This window comes from Capra hircus, chromosome 18 (assembly GCF_001704415.2).
Source record: "Capra hircus breed San Clemente chromosome 18, ASM170441v1, whole genome shotgun sequence".
Classification (NCBI taxonomy): domain Eukaryota; kingdom Metazoa; phylum Chordata; class Mammalia; order Artiodactyla; family Bovidae; genus Capra; species Capra hircus.
Window position 1 is genome coordinate 56,140,789 of NC_030825.1, and position 10,897 is coordinate 56,151,685.

General features: G+C 51.6%; 1 protein-coding gene across 1 annotated transcript in view; it reads left to right on the plus strand.

The window, feature by feature from the left end:
- Positions 1-10,780, plus strand: part of GRIN2D (glutamate ionotropic receptor NMDA type subunit 2D) — a 34,522-nt gene extending 23,742 nt beyond the window's left edge. Inside the window, exons 11-13 of the mRNA XM_018062704.1 lie at positions 7,685-7,872; positions 8,058-8,290; positions 8,464-10,780. Of these exons, the coding sequence (XP_017918193.1) occupies positions 7,685-7,872; positions 8,058-8,290; positions 8,464-9,795 (1,753 nt within the window). The 3' untranslated portion in view covers positions 9,796-10,780. The remainder of the gene's footprint in view (positions 1-7,684; positions 7,873-8,057; positions 8,291-8,463) is intronic.

Here is a 10,897-nt window from a genome sequence, read left to right on the forward strand (position 1 = left end):
TAATATGTATGTATGTATATATATATATATATATATATATATATTCCAAATTCTTTACTATGGTTTATTATAAAATACTGACTACAGTTCTCTGTGCTATACAGTAGACCATTGTTGTTGATCTATTTTATGTATAGTATATCTGCTAATCCCAAACTCATAATTTCTCCCTCCCCCTTTTCCCCTTTGGTAATCATAAGTTTGTTTTCTATGTCTGTGAGTCTGTTTCTGTTTTAATTAGTTCATGTGTAATATTTTTTAGATTCCACATATAAGTGATATCCCATAATATTTGCCTCTCTCTGAGTTACTTCATTTAGAATGATAATCTCTAGGTTCCATCCATATTGCTGCAAATGGCATTATTTCATTCTCTTTTATGACCAGGTAGTATTCCACTGTGCGCTTGCCTGATGGCTCAGTGGTAAAGAATCTGCCTGCCAATGTAGGAGACATAGGTTTGATGTCTGGCTTGGGACGATCCCCTGGAGAAGGAAATAGCAACCTACTCCAGTATTCCTGCCCGGGAAATCCCATGGACAGAGGAGTCTGGTGGGCTGCAGTCCATGGCAGAGTCAGACACAACTTAGCGAACAAATAACAAGATCCCATTGTATTTACATATATGTGTATATATATAATATATAGACACACCATGTTTCCTTTATCCATTCATCTGTCTCATCTGTCAACAGGCATTAGGTGGTTTCCATGTCTTGGCTCTTGTGAATGGTGCTGCTGTGAACACTGGGATGTATGTGTCTTTTTGAATTAAGAGTTTTTGTCTTTCCCAGATATATGCTCAAGAGTGGGATTGCTAGATCACATAGTAACTCTATTTTTAGATTTCGCTAAAATTTCATGACTGAAAATCAATTCGACTGAAAATCGCTCAGTTGTGTCCTACTCTTTTCAACCCCATGGACTATGCAGTCCATGGAATTCTCCAGGCCACAATGCTGGAGTGGGAAGCCTTTCCCTTCTTCCGGGATCTTCCCAACCCAGGGATCAAAAACCCAGGTTTTCCCGCATTGCAGGCAGATTCTTTACCAGCTGAGCCACCAGGGAAGCCCAAAACTACTGGAGTGGGAAGCCTATTCCTCCTCCAGCAGATCTTCCTGGCCCAGGAATCGAACCGGGGTCTCCTGCGTTGCAGGAGGATTCTTTACCAACTGAGCTCTATACTTTTCTGCACAGTGGCTGCACCCATTTACATCCTGCCATACACAAATCCACAAATCTTCAGTGTGAAGCTCGTTGATCTTCTACACATTCATGTTTCCACACTCAGGTTAAGGTACGGAACATTTCTGGTCCCCCTCTGACCTAATCATCATAGATTATCAGTGTAAATTAGTTTTGCTTCATTCTGAATATCACATAAATAGAATCAGTGTATATAATAGTTTTTGTGTCTAGCTTGCTTTGTCCAACACTACTACCAAGTTTGTTCATTGCATTCCATTCTGTTGAGTATACCAACACAGGAATATATCAGAATCCTTCCATTCTCCTGATTGGTGAACATTTGTGTGTGTTTCCAGCATTGGCCATTGTGATTATCCTACTATGAACATTCCTGTCCAGGTGTTTGGAGGACATACATGTTCATTGTCTTTCAGTAAATTCCCATGAGTGGACCTGCTGGATCATATAGTGGTGTCTGCTTAGCTTCAAAGGATATTGCCAGACATTTTCCAACATGGTTGTACCAATTTACACTCTCATCGGCAGTGTAGGAAAGTTCCATTTCTTCCACATCCTTGCCAAGGCTTGGCATCATTCCTATATCTTTTTAATGTACTATAGTGTTTATTCTACATCAAGTTCTAACTCATTTAAGTCCGTTATTGGTTTGCTAGGACTACCGTAACAAAAATTTATCATCTAACAGTGCTGGAGGCTAGAAATCCTGCTTGGCTATAAAGGAAAGGAAGGATCCATCCCAGGCCCCTCCCCCTGGCCTCATAGATGGCCCTCTTCTTCCTGTGTCTTTTATTCATTTTCTTTTTTTTGGCGGGGGGGGGGGCGCGCTATGTGGGTCTTAGTTGTATCATGTGAGATCTTTTGCTGTGGCTCGTGGAGTCTTTAGTTGTAGCTCAGTAGTTTCAGCGTGTGGACTTAGTTGCTCCAAGGCATGTGGGACCTTAGTTCTCTGACCAGGGATCGAACCCGTGTCCCTTGCATTGCAGCACAGATGCTTCACCAGTGGATCACGAGGAAAGTCTTTCTGTGTCTTTTCACGTCATCTTCCCTTTGTGCATATCCCTGTATCCAAATTCCTCCTTCATATAAGAACACCATTCAGGGCCCACTTTAGTGACCTCATTTTAACTTAATCACCACTGTAGAGACCCTTTCTCCAACTAAGATCACATTCAGAGGCACTGGGATAGGACTTCAATGTTATGAATTTCGGGGGAAGACAGTTCAACCCATAACTTTTCATTTGTTGTTCAGTCGCTCAGTCGGGTCTGACTCTTTGCAACCCCATGGACTGCACCCACCAGGCTTCCCTGTCCTTCACTATCTCTCAGAGTTTGCTCAAACTCATGTCCACTGAGTCGATGATGCCAGCCAACCATCTCATCCTCTGCCACCCACTTCTCCTCTTGCTCTCAATCTTTCCCAGCATGAAGGTCTTTGCCAGTGAGTCAGCTCTTCGCATCAAGTGGCCAAAGCATTAGAGCTTCAGTTTCAACATCAGTCCTTCCAATGAATATTCAGGACTGATTTCCTTTAGGATGGACTGGTTTGATCTCCTTGCAGTCCACAGGACTCTCAAGAGTCTTTTCCAGCACCACAGTTCGAAAGCATCAGTTCTTCAGTGCTCAGCTATAACTCTTTATAGGTGAATATTATTGTTCTCATTCTATAGATGAGAATATATGGTAAGACCCTACAATTCTGCTGAGGGGAAGAGTTGGGATTTGAACCCTGGCAGTCTGATTCTCAGCCCAATTTCTCAACCACTGCACTATATAACCTCACTCACCCAGTGAGAAACCCAGACTCTTCCTCCTCTGCCCCTTACCCAGAAGCTTGGTGAATCCACCAAGGATCCCCCTGTGTTTCTCAGTGTCACTTCTTGCTTGGATTTCCTGCCTCTGCTGAATTCTTTTTCTTCTCAGTGTTCCTTTTAACATTTTTTTCTAATTTTTCATTCAATTTCTATCAGAGTTATACATCCATATAGTTTGGAGAGTCAAATACAGACTTTTAAAAATATTTATTTGTTTGGCTGCACTGGGTCTTAGTTCTCCATGACGCGGGATCATCGATCTTTGTTCTGGCATGCAACGCTTAGTTGCGGCATGCAGACTTAGTAGTTGTGGCCCCCAGGCTTATTAGTTGCCCAGCGGCACGTGGGATCTTGCCAGGTCAGGGATCGATTCTGTGTCTCCTGCGTGAGCAGCCTGTCCTTATGCACTGCACCACCAGGGGAGTCCCTGTAGTATCCTACTTCATAAAACCCTATTAATGGTTCAAAGTTGCAGTATCTTGTCTTGCTTTTCTGATGACATTAATGATAGTTGCTGAGTTTTGTTTTTTTTAACATTTTCTCTCTGTATAATGCTTCCTCCAAGTTCCCCCTCCCTCCTATTTGTTTATTTGGCTGTGTGGCGTGGCTTATGAGATCTTAGTTCCCTGACTTGGGATTGAACCTGTGCCCTCTGCAGTGGACGTGTGGAGTCCTAACCATTGGACGGCCAGAGAAGTCCCTATTTCTATCTTTAATTTTGTTCGAGGCTTTATCTGGTGTCTAGTAACCTCTGGTAGTCAGTTCATATTTGGAAGTAGGCATCCAAAACTCTGGAAGTGGTGCACCTGTGAGCACACGAGCAGGGTTTTAACTATAGACTTCACTGTGGGGTGGGCTGTCTGGACCATTTGTATTGGGGGATCCCCAATGTCAGTATTTTTCGGTCTCTTTTCCTGTCTCTCTCTCTCGCTATATATATATATGAATGCATGTGTGCGTGCTAAGTCGCTTCGCTCCTGTCCAATTCTTGGCGACCCCATGGACTGTAGCCCACTAGGCTGTTCTGTCCATAGCATTCTCCGGGCAAGAATACTGGAGTGGGTTGCCATTTCCCTCTCCAGGGAATCTTCCCGACCCAGGAATCAAACCCGTGTCTGTTATGTCTCCTGTATTGGCAGGTGGGTTCTTTACCACTGGTGCCACCTGGGAAGCCCCTATATATGCATATGAATATGTACATGTTTATGTGTATATTCTATATATATATATGCTTTTAATATAGAGAGGACCAAGAAAGAAACCAAATAATGAGTCACGATGCCTCTCACAAGATACCCCTAATGATATAAAAGTTAAAAGGCACTCATCCATTCATTCATTCATTCATCCAGTAAATGTTTATTAAGGTCTTCTTTTGGGAAACTAGTGGCTCAGCGGTAAAGAATCTGCATGCATTGCAAAAGATGTAGATTCGATCCCTGGGTTGGGAAGATCCCGTGGAGAAGGAAATGGCAACCTATTTCAGTATTCTTGCCGGGAAAATCCCCTGGACAGAGGAGCCTGACAGGCTATCGTCTGTGGGGTGAGCACACATAAAGATAGAAGATAGAAGAGTCTTTGCGCACCAGGCACTGGGCTAGGCACTCAGGGTGCAGCAGTGGGCAAATCGAAGTCTCTCTCTCCTGGAGCTTCCATTCTAGTCTGGACGCCAGATGGACAGGTATGTAGAGCAGCACTTTCCTAGAGCCCTTTCTGTGATGATGGAAACGTGCTAAACCTAGGCAGTCCGATATGGTAGCCAACAGCTCTTGATCACTGGAGGTGTAGTTGGTGCGACTTCAGAATTTTAAAATTGAATTAAAATTGGAGTTCAAATAGCCACCGCTGTGGACAACGCTAGAAAATTCCATCCTTACAGAGAGGTACAAGGGCATTGGCGGCCTCGCGTGGCTTTGCCTGGCTCACACACCAAATGTGTGCTTACCCTACTGCTGAGGGCAAGCAACCTCATGGGGAGAGAAAGGAACTGCATTTCTTAAAAAGATATAAAGAAACACAGCTTCTCCTCCCAGTCAGTTCTGGAAGCCTAGCCCATGAGAGAGGTTCAATTTCTCACTCACATTAGAAGGGCCAAAAAGGAAACATCAAGTCCCCATTCCCTAAAGGAAGCATTATTTTTCATTTTTTTTTTCCAGATCAATTAAACCATGTATGCACACACCTCTTTATACATTCCTCACTAAAAGTACACACTGTTCTCTTGCTTTGGCCGTGGAGGAAAGCCTCTTTGCATTTTTTTCCCTATTAACTAAATCTTAGCTCTTAGGTCCAGGGACTGGCACCCAGAATGCTGGTCTTGAACCAGTATGAATTCATTCATTTGGCTCCTTTTTTTTTTTTCAAATTAAAAAAAATATTTATTTATTTTTGTCTTTAAGGCATATGGGATCATAGTTCCCCAGCCAGGGATTGAACCCATATCCCCTGCATTGGAAGAAGGATTCTTAACCACTACACCACCAGTTGTTATTCAGTCGCTCAGTCGTGTCCCACTCTGTGACCTCATGAACACACCAGGTTTCCCTGTCCTTCACCATCTCCCGGAGTTTACTCAAACTCATGTCCACAAAGCCGGTGATGCCATCCAACCATTTCATCCTCTGCCGCCCTCTTCTCCTTTTGCCTTCAATCTTTCCCAGCATCCATGTCTTTTGCAATGAGTTGGCTCTTTGCATCAGGTGGCCAAAGTATTGGAGCTTCAACTTCAGCATCAGTCCTTCCAGTGAATACTCAGGGTTGATTTCCTTTAAAATTGATTGGTTTGATCTCCTTGCAGTCCAAGGGACTCTCAAGAGTCTTCTCCAGCACCACAGTTTGAAAGTACCAGTTTCTCGGCATTCAGCCTTCTTTATGGTCCAGCTCTCACATTCGTAGTGACTACTGGGAAAACCATAGCTTTGACTATACAGACCTTTCAAGCCCCTGTGCTACAACAAGGCTGTGATCCATGAAGGAGGAATTTGAACTAACATTAAATACAATTCGGAACTTCCCTGGTGGTCCAGTGGTTAAGACTCTGTGCTTCCATTGCAGCGGGTGTGGGTTTGATCCCAGGTTGGGGAACTAAGATCCCACACAATGCAGTGACCAAAAATAAATAAATAAATACAATTTAAAGTTCCATCCCTCTGTTGTACTGGTCACATAAGTGCTCCGGAGCCACAGGGGGCTGGTGGCAACCATGTTGGACAGTGCAGATGGGACATTTCCAGCATCCCAGAATGTTCTTTTGGACAGTGTTGGACTAGACAAGACAGATTTCTCTTTCTGAGAACTAGTCCAGTGTCTACAGTTAAGATGACCAAAATTTCACCCCAGGAAATAACTGTGGAACTCTATTCTATCTAGGATACCGGGACTAGATTTTTATTTTTTTCTCCTTAAGACACCCTGGACATCTTCATAGGTCAGATCGAGAGCAGTTATCTTATGTCACAGGATAGTTACATGGTGTGTAATCCCCAGAAGTTTGCATTCCTTTATCATTCTTTCATTTATCCCACAAATATAACTGCCACCTTGTTTGTGTCAGGAACTGCTGGGTCACAGCCTGGAATGTGATGGGTCTTGGACTCTATGCTAGAGGGTCTGCGGTCTGGTGGGAGAGGCTGAGATTAATCAGATCATCACAGAAGTAAACGTAAAATAGCAGCAGGTGGGAAGGAAGTGATGTGCGGCAAGTGCCACAACGCATTCATCTCTGAGAACTACTAACTCAGAATCTGTGCTTGTCTTGCCACCGGATTGTAGAAATCAGGGCCTAGAGGGAGAACCCAAGCAAATTAAGACACATGTCTGCGCCTGCGTTTCCTGGTCTGAATAACGGAGATGATGGTTTCTACCTTACAGGAATGTTGACAGAACTGAGTTATTATAGTAGCTAGAAGAATGTGTGGTACAACAGAAGTCATCATTAAGATTATTAGTATTGGTATGATTCTCCTTTCTGAGCTTCAGCCTTCCTCTTTAAAATGGAGGAGTAGGGAACTTCCCTGCTGGTCTAGTGACTAGGACTCCAGGCTCCGATGCAGGGGACGCAGGTCAGGGAGCTAGATCCAACTAAGTCCGAGCGCAGGACGAGGATTGAGGGCAGGAGGAGAAGAAGGTGACAGAGAATGAGGTGGTTGGATGGCATCATCAACTCCATGGACATGAGTTTGAGCAAACTCTGGGAGATGGTGAAGGACAGGGAAGCCTGGTGTGCTGTAGTCCATGGGGTTGCAAAGGGTCAGAAACAACTGAGTGACAAAAACAAAGACCCAGAGCAGTCTAATAAATAAATATTTAAATAAATACAATTTTAAAATAAATAAAACAGAGGCGTATGCAGGACCTTCTTTTGGAAGGTTCCAGTAGGGACTGAACAAGTAGTTATTTCATTAACACTCACAGCTAACATTTCTCCAGCACTTCCTTTGCTCCCAGGGCTATCTGTGCGACAACCTTGGAAGGGAGACTGTTGCTGCTGTCCCCATTGGGCAGATGTTTAAACTGAGGCACAGAAAGGTGCAGTGGCTTTCTGAGGAGTTCACCACCAGTTAGGATCTGGAGCAGTTGGAGGTTAGGAGTTAGCGGGGCTCTGGGTTGGACATCTGGGCATCTGGGTGGGACTGACTCTGCCTTTCATGCCCCTGCCCGCAGGAAGCTGGACGCCTTCATCTATGACGCGGCTGTGCTCAACTACATGGCCCGCAAAGATGAGGGCTGCAAGCTCGTCACCATCGGCTCGGGCAAGGTCTTTGCCACCACGGGCTATGGCATCGCCTTGCACAAGGGTTCCCGCTGGAAGCGGCCCATTGACCTGGCACTGCTGCAGTTCCTGGGGGATGGTGCGGCTGCACGCAGAGATGCCTGGGGAGGGGGCGGGGGAGGGAAAGTGGAGGAGGGGAGGCAAAGACCCCTGGGTCCTGGGGAAAGGTGGGGGGGAGGGTCTGAGGACCTAGACTTTCATATCAGAGAAGATGATCCTCAGAGGGTGCCCACGGAAGGTGACAGCCCACCCGCCTATCCCCAGATGAGATCGAGATGCTGGAACGGCTGTGGCTCTCGGGAATCTGCCACAATGACAAGATCGAGGTGATGAGCAGCAAGCTGGACATCGACAACATGGCGGGCGTCTTCTACATGCTCCTGGTGGCCATGGGCCTCTCCCTGCTGGTCTTCGCCTGGGAGCACCTGGTGTACTGGCGCCTGCGGCATTGCCTGGGGCCCACCCACCGCATGGATTTCCTGCTGGCCTTCTCCAGGGTACGGGGGAGAGAGGGGGGCGGAGGGACGAGAGAAAGGAAGAAACTGGCAGGGATGGCGAGAAGTGGAAGGCAGCTGGGGAGGTCGGGTGCGGGAGAGGAGGGGGGGTCGGAGGGAAGGCAGGTAGTCCCCAGCATCCCGCGCTGACCCGGCTCCTCCCGCGGCCCCTACAGGGCATGTACAGTTGCTGCAGCGCAGAGGCTGCGCCGCCGCCCGCCAAACCCCCGCCGCCGCCGCAGCCGCTGCCCAGCCCCGCATACCCGGCGGCGAGGCCCCCGCCCGGCCCAGCGCCCTTCGTGCCGCGCGAGCGCGCAGCCGTGGATCGCTGGCGCCGCGCCAAAGGTGCGGGGCCGCCCGGCGGCGCGGGCTTGGCCGACGGCTTCCACCGCTACTACGGCCCCATCGAGCCGCAGGGCCTGGGCGTGGGCGAGGCGCGCGCGGCGCCCCGGGGTGCGACTGGGCGCCCGCTGTCTCCGCCGACCACGCAGCCGCCACAGAAGCCGCCGCCCTCCTACTTCGCCATCGTGCGCGACAAGGAGCCGGCCGAGCCCCCCGCCGGCGCCTTCCCCGGCTTCCCGTCGCCACCTGCGCCCCCTGCCGCCGCGGCCACAGCCGTCGGGCCGCCGCTCTGCCGCCTGGCCTTCGAGGACGAGAGCCCTCCGGCGCCCACGCGCTGGCCGCGCTCGGACCCCGAGAGCCAGCCTCTGCTGGGTCCCGGCGGTGGGGGCGCGGGCGGCGCGGGGGCCGCGGGCGCTGGAGCCCAGGCCGCGCCGCCCCCGTGCCGCGCCGCGCCGCCCCCCTGCCCTTACCTTGACCTCGAGCCGTCGCCGTCGGACTCGGAGGACTCGGAGAGCCTGGGCGGCGCGTCGCTGGGCGGCCTAGAGCCCTGGTGGTTCGCCGACTTCCCCTACCCATATGCCGAGCGCCTCGGGCCGCCGCCAGGCCGCTACTGGTCCGTCGACAAGCTCGGGGGCTGGCGGGCCGGCAGCTGGGACTATCTGCCCCCGCGCAGCGGCCCCGCCGCCTGGCACTGTCGCCACTGCGCCAGCCTGGAGCTGCTGCCGCCGCCGCGCCATCTCAGCTGCTCGCACGACGGCCTGGACGGCGGCTGGTGGGCGCCGCCGCCCCCGCCCTGGGCCGCGGGGCCCCCGCACCGGCGCCGGGCTCGCTGCGGGTGCCCGCGGCCGCACCCTCACCGCCCGCGGGCCTCACACCGCGCGCCCGCCGCCGCCGCCCCGCACCACCACCGGCACCGGCGCGCCGCCGGGGGCTGGGACCTCCCGCCGCCCGCGCCCACCTCGCGATCGCTCGAGGACCTCAGCTCGTGTCCCCGCGCCGCCCCCGCGCGCAGGCTCACTGGGCCCTCCCGCCACGCGCGCCGGTGCCCGCACGCCGCTCACTGGGGGCCGCCGCTGCCCGCCGCGCCCCACCGGAGACACCGGGGCGGGGACCTGGGTACCCGCCGGGGCTCGGCGCACTTCTCCAGCCTCGAGTCCGAGGTATGACGCGGCCTGGGAGGCCCCGCCGCCCCCTCGGTCAGCGCAGGCCACAGCCCGAGGGGGCACGCGGGGTGGACAGGACCCGCGAGGGTTGGAAATGAAGAAAATGGAACTGGCCGGACCCCGCCTGGAGCAGCGTCCTGCGCCCCTCGCTATGGGGGGGCACTTCAAACCGGAGGGGATTTGGTCCCTCAAATCTCACCCAGCCTGGGAGCAAGGGGGCGGGGGTCTCAGAGCCCACTGGACTTTTTTTTTAACCCGACAAGGGCTTTTTAACGTCACCAGATGGGGCGGGAGGTGGCGGGGTCACGCCACGCCCGCGTCCCACCCCCACGCCCGGGGCCGTGGCCCCCACATCACTGTGCAGCTCCCCGGCCCCCCAGGCACGCCTCCGGGGAAGCCCGTTTTTAACCTTTCATCCATTGGGACTCGAAACTGTGAGACGCGTTCGCCAAACTGTGACCCCAGACCTTGGCCCCGCCACACAGAAACCCCTGACCCCAGACTGTGACTTCCGACCCCTGAAAATGGTCATCCGACCCCAGACTGTGACCCCTGACCCCAAACTGTGACCCGAGCCCCAGACTGTGCCCCGACCAGACTGTGCCCCTCGACGTCAAACCGTGACACCCTCTTCTCCTTTTCCGCCCTCAGTAGCTTTCCCCTCTTTTGTCCTAGGACACGCCCCCCAACGAAGCCCCGCCTCCACTGCCCCAGCGTTGATCCCAACCTCCATCAAGCCAAAACTTCCCGCGACCAGCCCCAGGTGCCACCGGCCATATCCTCTCCAAATCCAACCCTTTCAGTAAAGACGAAGCAGACCCTCCCCACCCCGCCCCAAAACCTCCACCTCCCAGATCTCCAGCCGGGTCTGGAGCTGGGTTGTGGAAGGGAGGAGTCTGGGAGTCCACACTCACTACCAACCTCTTTTCCCTCTCTCCTGTACCACATTGCAGTGTTTGGAATAAACCATGTTTTTATGCCTCCTCAAGCCCAGTGTGAGCACCGTGTCCTTCTCTTAGTCCCCTTCAAACTTCTGTGGAGGAAACAGAAAGCGAGAAAAGTCCTACAGAGGAAGAGGGGGCAGAAAGAGAATTTCCGCAAGAAC